This window comes from Enhydra lutris, unplaced genomic scaffold (genome assembly GCF_002288905.1).
Source record: "Enhydra lutris kenyoni isolate GAN:26980312 unplaced genomic scaffold, ASM228890v2 scaffoldscaffold39, whole genome shotgun sequence".
Lineage (NCBI taxonomy): Eukaryota > Metazoa > Chordata > Mammalia > Carnivora > Mustelidae > Enhydra > Enhydra lutris.
The window spans coordinates 20,973,125-20,988,218 of NW_019154123.1; the positions used below are offsets into that span (position 1 = coordinate 20,973,125).

The 15,094-nt window shown below is 43.2% G+C and overlaps 1 protein-coding gene across 1 annotated transcript in view; it reads left to right on the plus strand.

Moving 5' to 3' along the window:
• LOC111155011 (muscle RAS oncogene homolog) overlaps positions 1–15,094 on the plus strand; it is a 63,510-nt gene that overhangs the window by 18,495 nt on the left and 29,921 nt on the right. The window contains exon 2 of the mRNA XM_022515004.1: positions 6,574–6,784. Within this exon, the coding sequence (XP_022370712.1) occupies positions 6,592–6,784 (193 nt within the window). The 5' untranslated portion in view covers positions 6,574–6,591. The remainder of the gene's footprint in view (positions 1–6,573; positions 6,785–15,094) is intronic.

Consider the following 15,094-nt stretch of genomic DNA (forward strand, 5'->3'; position numbering starts at 1 on the left):
ACCATCTGAAACCTGCGGTATTTGAGGTCCTTTATTGCATAAAATAACACACATGGTCTGGTGGGGGGGTGAAGTCTTAATAATGGAGCAAGCGGAATGCACTGATGGCTTCCTGGAGGGGTGGAGTGGTGCGGTCCAGAGCTGGGCTTGCATTATCAGAGATGTGAGACAGTGGGTTAGAGCAATGTCTTGGGGAGCAGAGAGTGGAGAGTGAAGCCTTAAGGGATACCAAGTGGCCTAGACCCCCGGCCGGACAGCACACCATCTCTGCACAGCCTGCAAGGCCACAGCCCCGGGGAAGCTGCCCATTTCTGGGAATTGTGCAGAAGGGAAGGGCAGCTCCTGGAATGCAGAGCCATTTCCTCCACATGGGTTGGGTCACTCCCCCCAACGTGTCCTCATCCCTCTGAGCTGGGCACACCCAGACATCATGGCGAAGAGATTAGCTTCCCAGAGCTGATTCAGCTCAACGTGACTGCAAATCCATTCACTCTCCCAAGAGCTTCATTAATAGTGAACGTGTCCCTTTCTCTTGGAACCTTATTTACCAGACAACTTGTACTTCAACTGAGGGGATGGAGGGAATCTTTAAAATAATTAGTAGAGAAGTAGAGAAGCAAAAAGCTGTGAAAACTAAACTTTCAATAAAGTTAGCAGTGTCTTTGGGTGAGGCTCTGGGTTGGCCACTGCCCCAGCTTCAAGAATCTGTGGTCCTATAGTCAGGGCCAGGGAAGCAACCAACAAGGATGAAGAGTGCCCAGTGGGTTAGAGAAATCACAGTGACCATCAAAGAAAAGCTGTGTGATGCTGTAAAACTAATCATCCGAAGAATTTAAGGCAGTGTGGTGTGATGGTTCCCAGCGTGACCTTTATTGTCCAGCTAATCCCCTGCAGACGGTCACTACATGGTGGGGAAGGTTACTGCCATGGAGCCTCTCCTGGGCCCCAGTTCTTCTGGCCAGGACCATCTGACACTGCTTTGGAAGTGCACCTGTTGTGGGGAAAGGGTACATGGAGGGGCCAGGGACCCTACAGACCTCTTGACAATATCTGCAGCCAAAGCTATTTCTTTTTTATGGGTCTGCTTACAAAAATGGGCAGTGTTTGGGGCTATTCTTTTGGGAAACAAGCTCTGTAGAAGCCCTAGAACCTGGGACTCTGGGAGAAGGCAACAGATTTGGTAAGGAGTCACAGCCACTGGGCACTGCTGTTTTGGGGGCTGGAGCCCTCTGTTGTCCCAGGCATTAATATGGATTCCTCTAATGGGTCCTCCACCAGACCTCTGCGGTACAGGTGCTCTTAGGGCTGTCGATGGGGCCAGTAAGTGGTCCAAATCACTGGGGTTGACCTGGCTGGAGGGAGACCAGGGGCCCAATTACATTGCCTGTCAGTGCAAATATGCCTTTGCTGGGGCTTTGCAGTTTTTTTTCACCAGCACCTCACACATTCTTGAGCGTCCTGTTCTCCTGATTTATAGATAGGGAAGCAGGGTCCTGGAAGTTAAGAAACTTGTTCCAGGTCACACAAGGAGTCCATGTTGGAAACACGACTGGACCTCGAGCTGCCTGACTGCAGTCACAGGCTATTAATGTCACTCCCTCCACCCAGACTGGAGAACCAAGGGAGGTTTTGCACAAGACTGTCCCCAGGAGGACTCGGAACTCTCCCAGCATACTTTGAAAATTGCTAGGTGAAGAGGTTTTTCTGGGCTCATCTGTCCACCCAGCCCCCCACCTCCTAGGAGCATCACCTCCTGCTTCTTGGCCCAAGGGAGGGCTGGCTGGGGAGAAGGATGCTCTGGGGCATATCTAGCAGTCAATGAATAGACCCTGAGCTCCCATGTGTTGGCCCTGCCTGGTTCTGCGAAAGGCAAGGGAATGAGATGTGGCTCCTGTCCTGTCGTGGTAGAGCTGCTTGGGGAGACCAATCGGCCCTTCAGGAAACAACTTCACACCTTGTAAGATGGTGCTAACCCTGAGAAAGAGGGAGTAAAAGACAGCTGCCAAAAAAAGCTTATTTCTCTGGTTAAAGATGCCCAAAGTGCTTGAATATGTGTTATTAAAATTGCTCAAGCAGCAATGCTGCCTTTGAGGAAAAAGTTTCCAGCATATGTGCGAATTTGAGCTGCCGATGGACTGGGAGGGGCTCTGGGAGCCGTGGTTGCCATGGGAACCAGCACTCAGCCGCCAATGCCCCACCTAGTGGCTGCTGTTCCAAATGTTGGTTTCTGAGTGGAGGGGGCTGCCTCCAAACTCGGAGCCATTTCCCATGGAAACAACATTCTAAATGATGGTTGACGATCCCACACAGGCTTGCCATGGAGCTGAGATGGCAGCGGGACTTCTCATGGGGGAGCCTGTGAGTGGAGGAAGGGAGATTGGGAGGGAGGGAGTCTCTCCAGGGAACAAAGTAAACAAGACCAAGAGCAAACACTGGAGCACCTTCTCTAAGCTGAACACATTTCATACATTTTAATTTCATGCTTAGAGCAATCCTGCAAAGTATAATTTTCTAACCAATCCCGTCTTACAAAGAGGAAACTGAGGCTGTGAATGTAACTTGCCCAACAGTGTTACTTACCTGGTCCATAGAAGAGTATCCAGCATCAAAAACTGGTGGGGGAACTTTAGAGACCCTTGATCCACCTTATAACACCCTCCCACCTCAAAGGGGCCATCCAGAACCCCCAAAAAGTAAAGAACTGACATTCTAGAATGATCTCTAAAAAGATCTAGAAAGATCTCTGATCTTCTAGTTGAATAGTCTAGAGAGGAGGTGGGTTCTTGTGAATGTAAGCAGTTTGCTCTTTAACCACCAACCAACTTTTTATCCTGTGGTGTCTTTCGTCATAGCCTGTGGTGACTGAAAAAAATTTTTCTCTTTACCACTTGAGTCCAGCCTATTTTGTAGGAGTGTGGTACATTTTGACTGCCCTCCCCACTTACAAAGACATTGTTTAGTCAGGGATTATTTGCGGGGAGGCTGAAAGCCTGGAACTCTATGTCCATCAGGAGAAGAGCCTTTATGAACTGGGGGAGGGGCCAGTTCTGGACCCCTTCTTTTACCCCTGCAACACCTTCTTTCCTTCGTAGGCCCACACTTGCTTCCAGAAGGGCTTTTCTGTGTGACTGGTCTGACTTGGTAGAAGGAGGGAGATGGTCCTAACTGCTGGCTGGGAGGTTTGCCCCTTAACCCTCTCCATGGTCAGGGCCAATGCTATGGCTAGTAGGTGGTCTGGCACTGTTTCAGAAATGCCTTCAGCTAGCTTTTTTGCCCTTTGCTAATGCTCTGCCCAGCTTTGGTAATAGAGACAGGGGCAAAATGCCATCCCCTGCCCTTCTGTGCACATTAAATATAGACAGTTTCAAGGGCACTGGTGGCCTCTGCACCAGTAACTGCAGGGTGCAGAGTAGAAGGACATGCCTCCCATAGGATGTGATTACTGGGCCCAGGGCTGACCTGTGAAGAGGGGGCCCTAAGGGTCTGCAGAGGACTCAGTATGACCCCAGGGTACACTGGGCAAACATAAAGCTGGTTGGGAGAGCGAATAGAGTATGAGAGGCTATGGTATAGCCACTACTGGAGAGGTCAGCATTGGTGACCCGTGACAGCCTTGAATGTCCAGTGAAGGAGCCGGAACTTGGCCCATCAGCCTTGGGCAGCACTAAAGGGCTTTTTACTGTGAGGGATCTGGTCCAATTTTTGTGCTGACTGTGCTTTCTAACCTGCTTCCATTGAGTCTTAGTTGGGAGGGAGCCCCGAGTTGGCTGCCTGTGGTCTCTCAGGAGCTCAACCCCTGAGTGCAGAACTCTCTGAAAGGAAGGAACCCCTCATTTGACCATTTCCTGCCAGCTGCCTTGTTTGACAAGCAGGTCACAGGTGGCTCTGCTGTGGGTGGTCTGTACCAATTCAGAGATTCAGTTCATGTCCTCTATCATACTTACTAGTGAAGATTTCTTACCTTGTTTTATTTTGAGAAGAAAATCAAGAGAAATAATTTCCCTTCTTGATATCTTCCCACCCACTGAGTATTTTTTATTCATGTCACTGCTAGCAGAGAATGGAAGGGAGCTTTAAAAACAGCCTCTTTCACAGGCAAATATGCTCACACTGGCCCAGTGTCACTGTCCACCCTCAGCCAAGATGGTGGGTAAGGAGAGACTGACACTTTGCTCCCCTGACCTGAGAGGCGGAAAGAGGGAGTTGGACCTTGCTTTCCTCTCCCCATTTCTGTTTCCTTCCAGCTGCCCTGTGGCCCCTTTGGACCTCCATCTCTTGTCATGTGGGAAAGCTCAGTTGCCAAAGCCTCAACTTGTCCCCACCTTTACCCTACTTAGGGAGACTGGGTACCAGATGCTGGGGCTGCAGCCGGCCCCTGGGCCTAGTTTCTTGCACTTACGGAGCTCAAATCCTCACCTGAAGGACATGGAGTCCTACATTTTCAGGTAGCCAGAACATTCATCTAGTGGGAACATTAATTAATTTTTTTACTTGAAGATAGTTGACACACAATGTTATATTAGTTTCAGGGGTACAACATAGTGATTCATCAACTCTATGCTTGGCTCACCACAAATGTAGCCATCTGTCACCATGCAGTGCTGTTATAGTACCATTGCCTATGTTCCCTGTGCTGTGCCTTTTATTCCCATTCGTGGGAATATTTTAATATTGTTAAACTTTCCTGGGGTTACATATACAATATTAGCTTACTGTAGCAAGTGTTGAGAAAAATTGAGAGAGTGCCCCCAAATCTGCCAGTCCTCTCTGTGCCTAGAACCACATCTAGACATACAGATTCATTCATGGAAATGCAATCATATGTACTTGTGGTTTCACAGCCTGTTTGGGGCTCTTTTCATGCATAATATATTAATGTTCCTAGGTCAGGGACTATCATCCTTTATAATGGCTGCACAGTATTGCATTGTGTAGATAAATTTTTCTTTAACTCCCCCCCAACATTTAAGTGATTTCCATTTTCCCCCGTTCTTCACATCTTTATACACTTGTCTGATTATTTCCTAGAATAAATCATCATATACCCTACAGCTTCGAGCGAGGGTATGTCATTTTAAATTTTGGTATATTTATGCGAGTGTATTCTCAGTCCGGTCAGGACAGATTTACATGCTCATCCGCAGTGTATAAAAGCGCCTATACTTCCTCGCACTGCAGGGAAATCCTAAATGTCAACATCAAGCTTCAGTAACTACAGAGCGTTTTGCAATGCCTCTCTCCTGTAACCTCATGCAAATCAGCATGGCCACATATCCCACATTTGTGTCTAACACCCTTTTGTTGCTATCTAGAACTGAGGACTCTTTTAGGGTTGCACATAACTGAAAAATCCAGCCCTTTCATCTGATGGGTCAGAAAAGCATGGCTTGGCGCAGCCTTCCCAAGCAGCAGCGAAGCACGTGGGACACCCAGTCTGCACACTTAAGTGCCCCCATCATGCCTACGCCATGCCTGTCTGCCTTCCGGATTGTGCAGAGCTTTTTCTTTCCTGGTACCGTGAGGCAGGATCCAGCTTGCACGCCCTTGGCATGAGGTCAGTGCTCCTGCTACCCAGGAGGAGGCATTGTTCTCCCTGGCCCCCTGGTGGGGTCCACAGTTAGTAGCCCAGGTCCCTGGGCCAAGTGCTCCTTCCACACTCCCTGCCTCCCTCTCCTCCTTGTCACTTCATGATGCTGCTTCCAAAGATCACTTTTCCCTTCTCTACTGTTACCTCTTCATAACCAGTCATTATCTATTCGGGCTCAATTATTCTTTAGAATCCTGGCCCCACATTTCTGTCTCCTTGCCTAGTCACCTTAACTCATTGACATCTTAGGATGGACAATTCTTTGTTTTGGGGGATGCGCTATGCTTCATAGGCTGTGGAACCACAGCCTTGGCCCATTGACTGGATGCCAGTAACACCCACTCGGTTTTAACAACCGGAATCATCTCCAGATGTTGCAGATGTTCCTGAGGGGCAGAATTGCCCCCAGTTGAGAACCACTGCCTTAGCAGGACTCAGCATCATTAAAACAAAACTTAGCCCTGCTCCTCCTCTTCCTCCTGCCCAGCTAACACAGGGGTTGACCAGTTGTCAAGAGATTCCAGCACAACTGTCTGCATGACAAAGGGCAAGGAGACTGACGGAGAGGAGCCACAATCACTAAATTCTGAGGGGCTGGGGCACAGAGATCCTGAACTCCTCTGGTTAGCAAGGCTGTCATGGCCAACCTTCCCTTAGCTCAGGCAACCTCAAAGCCTTCTGAACACAGCAGTCCCCTGACCAGAGTTGATGTAAAAGGTGCCATCCCTGCTCAGATTAGCACCCACATGGTTACCTGTACAGAATAGGGCAGACTTTAATGGTGGAAATGCTTCTTTGATATGGCTTTGGCTATGCTTGTTAAAGACTTTAGGGCATCTAGTAGTATGTGTCCCCAAGACCAGGTATGGCACATGGTTGGTATTCAATAAATGATTGAATCAATATACAGTTGGGAGTATTTGGTACTTTCTGAGGTCAGGAAGGAAAAAGGCCCAGGCCTCATTACGCATGTCTTGCTTCCCCAGGTCTGACCTACTAGAAACATGGCAACCAGTGCCGTCCCCAGTGACAACCTCCCCACGTACAAGCTGGTGGTGGTGGGAGATGGGGGTGTGGGCAAGAGTGCCCTCACCATCCAGTTTTTCCAGAAGATCTTTGTGCCTGACTACGACCCCACCATTGAAGACTCCTACCTGAAACACACAGAGATTGACAATCAGTGGGCCATCCTGGATGGTGAGACCCCAATGGCAGTCCTGCATGGGGCGAGGGGTGGCTTGGGGAGGAGGCAGAGGGTCAGGGGAAGGTGATGAGCTTCACTGGGGCCAGATGGCTTCTCTCATGTTGTCATTGTGACATGGTTGGTATAAGGCTGTGTATGTTTTCCAGGGTGAATTCTGAACAGCTTTGTGGAAACCAAAATGTGTATTCAACAAAGAGGCAAAGCTAGCCTCATGCCAGCTCAGTGATGTCATGTTTGTTATTGCTTGCTGATCAGAAGCGCTGATTAGCATTTACAGATGTCTCCGGCTAATAAAAAAAAAGGCGGGGGGGTATAAATTATTCTTTAGTGAGCATAGTTTATTTTTGCTTGGAGGGAAAATCTTGCATCTGACTTTGTTTCTAGTTTAGTCTAAGTTGGTTTAGATGAACGGTTCTCCAGTTGTGGTATCCAGGCCAGCACCTAAGTATTACCGGGAAGCTTATCAGAAATGAAAACCCCCCGGGCTCTGCTGATTCTGAAGCTCAGAGGGTGGAGGCCAGCAGTCTGTGTTTTAACAAGCTCTCCAGGTGATGCCAAAGTAGAGAACCTCTGCTCCAGATCCTCACTCTCTGAGTCTCTTAAACAGAGCCGTTCAGGATAGACAGTCATTGTAGGAGGGGAGCTTGGAAAGCCACTGGGATACAAGTCCACTGTCAGCTATGTGATTCGCAGGTGTTTGCTTCCAGTGTGGGGCCATGTTTTTCGTTCTCTTAACAGTGTCTTTCAAAGACTAGAGTTTTTACTTTTGAGGAGGTCCCATTTATCAGTTTGTTCTTTTATGGACTGTGCTTTTGGTGTCGGGTCTAAAATATTTGCCCAACCCAAGGTCACAAAGTTTTTCCCCTGTGTTTTCTTCTAGCTGTCTAATGGCTTTAGGCTCTGTATTTGGTTATGATCCACCCCGAGTTAATTTTTGTATGTAGTGTGAGATATGGCACAAGGTTTAGTTTAGTTTTGTTTTGTTTGGTTTGGTTGTTTGTATATGGAGATGCAATTGTTCCAGCACTATTTGTTGAAAAGGTTGTCCTTTCTCCACTGAATTGCCTTTGCTCCTTTGATGAAAATTAGTTGCTCATATATTCTGTTTGATCTGACTCTCTTAGCATCAATACCACACTGTCTTGATAACTGTAGCCTTATAATAAGTCCTAAATGCACATCCCATTAAATCCCTAATTTTGTTCTTTTTCAATGTTGCTTTAGCCCATCTAGGTCCTTTGCATTTCCATATGAATTTTAGAATCAGTTAAATTCAAAAATTTTAGATTTTAGACTGAGATTGTGTTAAATCTATATAGATTTATAGATTTGAGAAGAATTGACATCCTAAAAATGTTGAGCCCTCCAACCCATGAATACGGTATTTCTCCATATTTTTAGGTCTTCTCTAATTCTCTCATCAGTTGTTCTTGCAGATTTGCCTGCGTAGGTCTCTATGTATTTTGTCAGATTTATATATACAGTCTGTATTACAAATGATATTGGTTTTTCATTTTAGTTTTTTTTTAAAGATTTTATTTATTTATTTGACAGAGACACAGTGAGAGAGGGTATACAAGCAGGGGGAGTAGGAGAGAGAGAAGCAGGCATCCCACAGAGCAGGGAGCCCAATGTGGGGCTCGATCCCAGGACCCGGGGATCATGACCTGAGCCAAAGGCAGATGCTTAACAACTGAGCCATCTGGGAGCCCCTTCATTTCAGTTTGGAATTGTTTTTTGCTGATATGTAGAAATACAGGAGCATTTTGTATGTTAACTGTAACTTGCAACCTTACTAAACTCACTTATTCTAGTGGATCTTGTAGATGCCTTTGGATTTTCTGCAAAGATGGTCACGTCTGTGAGTAAAGATAGTTTTACTTCTTTCCGATCTGGATGGCTTGTGATTCTTTTTCTTGCTTTATTTCACTGACTAAAAACATACTTGTCTTGCTCTTGATCTTAAGGGGATCTTTCCTTTTCAGTCTTTCAGCACTAAGTATGATGTTAGCTGTAGGTTTTTTATACATTCCCTTTATCAGGTTGGGGAAGTTCGTTTCTATTTCTAGTTTGCTGAGAATTTTTATGAGGTGTAGATGTTGGCTTTTGTCAAATGCTTCTTGTGTGTCTGCTGACATACTCAGATGGTGTTTCTTTTTTAGTATGTCAATATGGAAAATCACATTAATTTTTCTAATGTTAAACCAACATTGTATCCCTGGGATAAATCCCACCTGGCCATAATGTATTACCCTTTTACATATTGTGGGCTTTTATTTGTTAAAATTTTGTTTAGAATTTTTGCATCTATGTTCTTGAGAGTTATCCTGGTCTGTAGTTTTCTTGTTATGTCTGAGTAATACTGGCTTTATAGAATGAATTGAGAAGTATGCTCTCTTCTTCAGTTTTCTGGAAGAGTTTGAATAAAATTGGTACTATTTCTTTCTTTCTTTTTTTTTTTTTTTTTTTTTTTAAAGATTTTATTTATTTATTTGACAGACAGAGATCACAAGCAGGCAGAGAGACAGGCAGAGAGAGAGGAGGAAGCAGGCTCCCTGCCGAGCAGAGAGCCCGATGCGGGGCTCGATCCCAGAACCCTGAGATCATGACCTAAGCCGAAGGCAGCGGCCCAACCCGCTGAGCCACCCAGGCGCCCCGGTACTATTTCTTTCTTAAATGTTTAGTAGAATTCACCTATGAGGACATCTGAGGTTGGAGTTTTCTTTGTCAGAAGATTTTTACCTTCAAATTCAATTCCTTTAATAAATCTATGGCCATTCAGGTTGTCTGTTTCTTTTTCAGTGAGTTTTGGTAGTTTGTATCCTTCAAAAAGTTGTTCAGTTCATCAAAGTTACCAAATTTACTGACATAAAGTTGTTCATGATATTCTCTTATTATTTTCTTTTTTTAAAAATTTTTATTTATTTTTATTTGACAGACAGAGATCACAAGTAGGCAGATGCAGGCAGAGAGAGAGAGAGAGGAAGAAGCAGGCTCCCTTGCCGAGCAGAAAGCCTGACGTGGGACTCAATCCCAGGACCCTGAGATCATGACCCGAGCCGAAGGCAGAGGCTTAACCCACTGAGCAACCCAGGCGCCCCTCTTATTATTTTCTTAATAACAGTAGAGTTCATAGTGATGTTGCCTTTCTTATTCCTGATATTGTTATTTGTGTGTTCCCCTTTTCCCTAATCAGGCAAGCTAGAGATGAAGCAACATCATTGATTTTCACAAGAAAACCAGCTCTTGAGTCCTTTGACTTTTCCCATTTGGTTTCATTGATTTCTACTCTTACCTGCATTATTTCCTTTTGTCTGTCTATTTTGGAATTAATTTGTTCTTCTCTAACTTTTTAAAATGGAAGCTGAGGTCATTGACTGGAACATTTCTTCTTTTCCAAGATATTCATTTGGTGCTAAATTCCCCCAACTACTTCTTTAGCAGCATTCAAGCTATTCTAATACACTATGTCTTCATTTCCATTCAGTTCATAATACTTTCTAATTTCCCTTTTGAGATCATCTTTGACCCATAGGTTATTTGGAAACATTTAGTATTCAAATATATTTAGGAATTTTCCAGAGATCCTTCTGTCATTGGTTTCTATTTTATTTTCATTATGTCAGAGAACATACAGTATGTTATTTAAGTTATTTAAAACTCATTGAGTCTTGTTTTACGACCCAAGATTTGGTCTCTCTGGCTAGATGTTCCATGTGCACACAAAAAGAATGGGTATTCAGCCATTGTTGGGTGGAATGTTTTATGAATGTCTGTTATTTTGTCTGATTTTTGGTTGTTTCAGGCGAGAAGACAGATCTGGTCCTTGTTACTCTATCCTGGTCAGAACCAGTACCAAATCATCACTTCAAAAAAAAAATGCGACAACTTTATATGTTTACTTTAAAAGGGTGGATACTGTGGTATTTTCATTATATCTTAATTTTTTTTAAAGATTTTATTTATTTGACACAGAGACAGAGATCACAAGTGGGCAGAGAGGCAGGCAGAGAGAGAGGGGGGAAACAGGCTCCCTGCCAAGCAGAGAGCCCAATGCGGTGCTCGATCTTAGGACCCTGAGACCATGACCTGAGCTGAAGGCAGAGGCTTGAACCTCTGAGCCACCCACGTGCCCTATATCTTAATTTTTAAAAGCACCATTCTTCAGGGGGTTCGTCTGCAGCCCTGAAACTTTGACTAGTTCTCCAGGAACCAAGCACACTCCCACCTCAGGGGTTTGCATTTGGTATTCTCTCTGCCTAGAATGTCCTTCCTTCAGAAATATATTCTCACTTCGCGTAGGTCTCCACCCAAATGTTAACTTTATCAAGGAGGTCTTCCCTGACCAGACCATCTCTACTAGTACCCAAACCCCCCCACCCCCAACATTCTGTCCCTCTGCACAACACTTTTTCTTTATTCTACCTTTTACTGTTGAACATATATTTATATTTGTTCAATATATTTATTTGTTTGAGGTTTTGTTGCTCCCCAATAAAATATAAATTTTTGAGAGTAGGAACTTAATTTTATTTACTGCTCTATTCTCAGTGTCTAGAACACTGGACCTCAGTAAATGGGTGGGAAATGAATGAATGAATGAATGAGTCCTGGACAACGTATGTGCAGTCATAGGTTTGATGTGCTAGTTGCATTATAAAATAAATATATATAACCACTAAAATATAAGACTTATATTTATGCACTTTCTAAAATCATCTCATACATTACTCATTCAAATATATACCACACTTTGGGATATACTGAGTTAAAGAGATATAAACAGTTTCTTTATTGTTGGACTTCAAAGAATCGTCCATATACAAACATAATATTGGAGATATATTGGTGGGTATATTGTCCTTAGGGTTTCCCAAAGGACTACGTTTTGCACATGATTCTGGGCTATTTCCACAGAAAATATTCTGGAACACATTGCCTAATGCATGTAGGAGAGAGTAATACCATGCCTGGTACATTGTTGAAGCTCAGTAAATATTATTTCTCTATACAGCCATATTGACTTCTCTTTTTCTTTTTAAAAATTTTTTTTTAATTTTAATTTTTTTAATTAACATATATTATTTGCCCCAGGGGTACAGGTCTGTGAATCATTCAGGCTTACACACTTCACAGCACTCACCATAGCACATACCCTCTCCAGTGTCCGTAACCCAACCACCCTCTCCATACCCGCCTCCCCCCAGCAACCAACCCTTAGTTTGTTTTGTGAGATCAAGAGTCTCTTACGGTTTGTCTCCCTCCTGATCCCATCTTGTTTTATTTTTTCTTTCCCTACCCCCCAAACTCCCCACGTTGCCTCTCAAATTCCTTATATCAGGGAGATCATATGATAATTGTCTTTCTCTGATTGACTTATTTTGCTCAGTATAATACCCTCTAGTTCCATCCACGTCGTTGCAAAAGGCAAGATTTCATTTCTTTTGATGGCTGCATAGTATTCCGTTGTATATATATACCAAATATTTATCCATTCATCTGTTGATGGACATCTAGGTTCTTTCCATAGTTTGGCTATTGTGGACATTGCTGCTATAAACATTTGGGTGCACGTGTCCCTTCAGATCACTACATTTGTATCTTTAGGGTAAATATCCAGTAGTGCGATTGCTAGGTCATAGGGTAGCTCTATTTTCAAATTTTTGAGGAACCTCCATGCTGTTTTCCAGAGTGGCTACACCAGCTTGCATTCCCACCAACAGTGTAGGAGGGTTCTCCTTTCTCCGCATCCTCGCCAGCATCTGTCGTTTCCTGACTTGTTAATTTTAGCCATTCTGACTGATGTGAGGTGGTATCTCATTGTGGTTTTGATTTGTATTTCCCCGATGCTGAGTGATATGGAGCACTTTTTCATGTGTTTGTTGGCCATCTGGATGTCTTTTTTGCAGAAATGTCTGTTCATGTCCTCTGCCCGTTTCTTGATCAGATTATTAGTTCTTTGGGTGTTGAGTTTGGTAAATTCTTTATAATTTTGGATACTAGCCCTTTATCTGATATGTCGTTTGCAAATATCTTCTCCCATTCTGTCAGTTGTCTCTTGGTTTTGTTGACTGTTTTCTTTGCCGTGTAGAAGCTTTGGATCTTGATGAAGTCCCAGTAGTTCATTTTTGCCCTTGCTTCCCTTGCCTTTGGCAATGTTTCTAGGAAGAAGTTGCTGCGGCTGAGGTCAAAGAAGTTGCTACCTATGTTCTCCTCAAGGATTTTGATGGATTCATTTCTCACATTGAGGTCTTTCATCCATTTTGAATCTATTTTTATGTGTGGTATAATGAAATGGTCCAGTTTCACTTTTCTGCATATGACTGTCCAATTTTCCCAACACCATTTGGTGAAGAGACTGTCTTTTTTTCCATTGGACATTCTTTGCTGCTTTGTCGAAGATTAGTTGACCATAGAGTTGAGGGTCTATTTCTGGGCTCTCTATTCTCTATTCTGTTCCATTGATCTATGTGTCTGTTTTTGTGGCAGTGCCGTACTGTCTTGATGATGACAGCTTTGTAATAGAGCTTAAACTCTGGAATTGTGATGCCACCAATTTTGGCTTTCTTTTTCAACATTCCTCTAGCTATTCAAGGTCTTTTCTGGTTCCATGTAAATTTTAGGATTATTTGTTCTATTTCTTTGGAAAAAATTGATGGTATTTTAATAGGGATTGCATTAAACATGTAGATTGCTTTAGGTGGCATAGACATTTTCACAATATTTGTTCTTCTAATCCATGAGCATGGAACATTTTTGTGTTTCTTTTTGTCTTCCTCAATTTCTTTCATGAGTACTTTATAGTTTTCTGAGTACAGATTCTTGCCTCTTTGGTTAGGTTTATTCCTAGGTATCTTGTTGTTTTGGGTGCAGTTGTAAATGGGATTGACTCCTTAATTTCTCTTTCTTCTGTATTGTGGTGGTGTATAGAAATGCAACTGATTTCTGTGCATTGATTTTATATCCTGATACTTTACTGAATTCCTGTACAAGTTCTAGCAGATTTGGAGTGGAGTCTTTTGGGTTTTCCATATAAAGTATCATGTCATCTGCAAAAAGGGATAGTTTGACTTCTCTGCTGATTTGGATGCCTATACTTTCTTTTTGTTGTCTGATTGCTGAGACAGCAGTGGTGATAATGGACAGCCCTGCTGTGTTCTTGGCCTTAGCAGAAAAGCTCTCAGTTATTCTCCATTGAGAATGATATTCGCTGTGGGTTTTTCATAGGCTTTGATGATATTGAGGTATGAACCGTCTATCCCTACACTTTGAAGAGTTTTGATCAAGAAAGGATGCTGTACTTTGTCAAATGCTTTTTCAGCATCTATTGAGAGTATTATATGGTTCTTGTTCTTTCTTTTGTTAATGTATTGTATCACATTGATTGATTTGCGGATGTTGAACCAACCTTGTAGCCCTGGAATAAATCCCATTTGGTCGTGGTGAATAATCCTTTTAATATACTGTTGGATCCTATTGGCTAGTATTTTGGTGAGGATTTTTGCATCTGTGTTCATCAAGGATATTGGTCTGTAATTCTCCTTTTTGGTGGGGTCTTTGTCTGGTTTTGGGATCAAGGTAATGCTGGCCTCATAAAATGAGTTTGGAAGTTTTCCTTCCATTTCTACTTTTTGGAACAGTTTCAGGAGAATAAGTATTAATTGTTCTTTAAATGTTTGGTAGAATTCCCCCTGAGAAGCCGTCTAGCCCTGGGCTCTTGTTTGTTGGGATATTTTTGATGACTGCTTCAATCTCCTTACTGGTTATGGGTCTGTTCAGGTTTTCTGTTTCTTCCTGGTTCAGTGTTGGTAGTTTACGTGTCTCTTGGAATGCATCCATTTCTTCCAGCTTGTCAAATTTGCTGCCATATTGTTGCTCATAATACGTTCTTATAATTGTTTGTATTTCTTTGGTGTTGGTTGTGATCTCTCCTCGTTCATTCATGATTTTATTAATTTGGGTCCTTTCTCTTTTCTTTTTGATAAGTCTGGCCAGGGGTTTATCAATCTTATTAATTCTTTCAAAGAACCAGCTCCTAGTTTCGTTGATTTGTTCTGTTGTTCTTTGGTTTCTATTTCATTGATTTCTGCTCTGATCTTTATGATTTCTCTTCTCCTGCTGGGTTTAGGCTTTCTTTGCTGTTCTTTCTCCAGCTCCTTTAGTTGTAGGGTTAGGCTGTGTATTTGAGACCTTTCTTGTTTCTTGAGAAGGCTTGTATCACTATATACTTTCCTCTCAGGACTGCCTTTTCTGTGTCCCACAGATTTTGAACAGTTGTGTTTTCATTATCATTTGTTTCCATG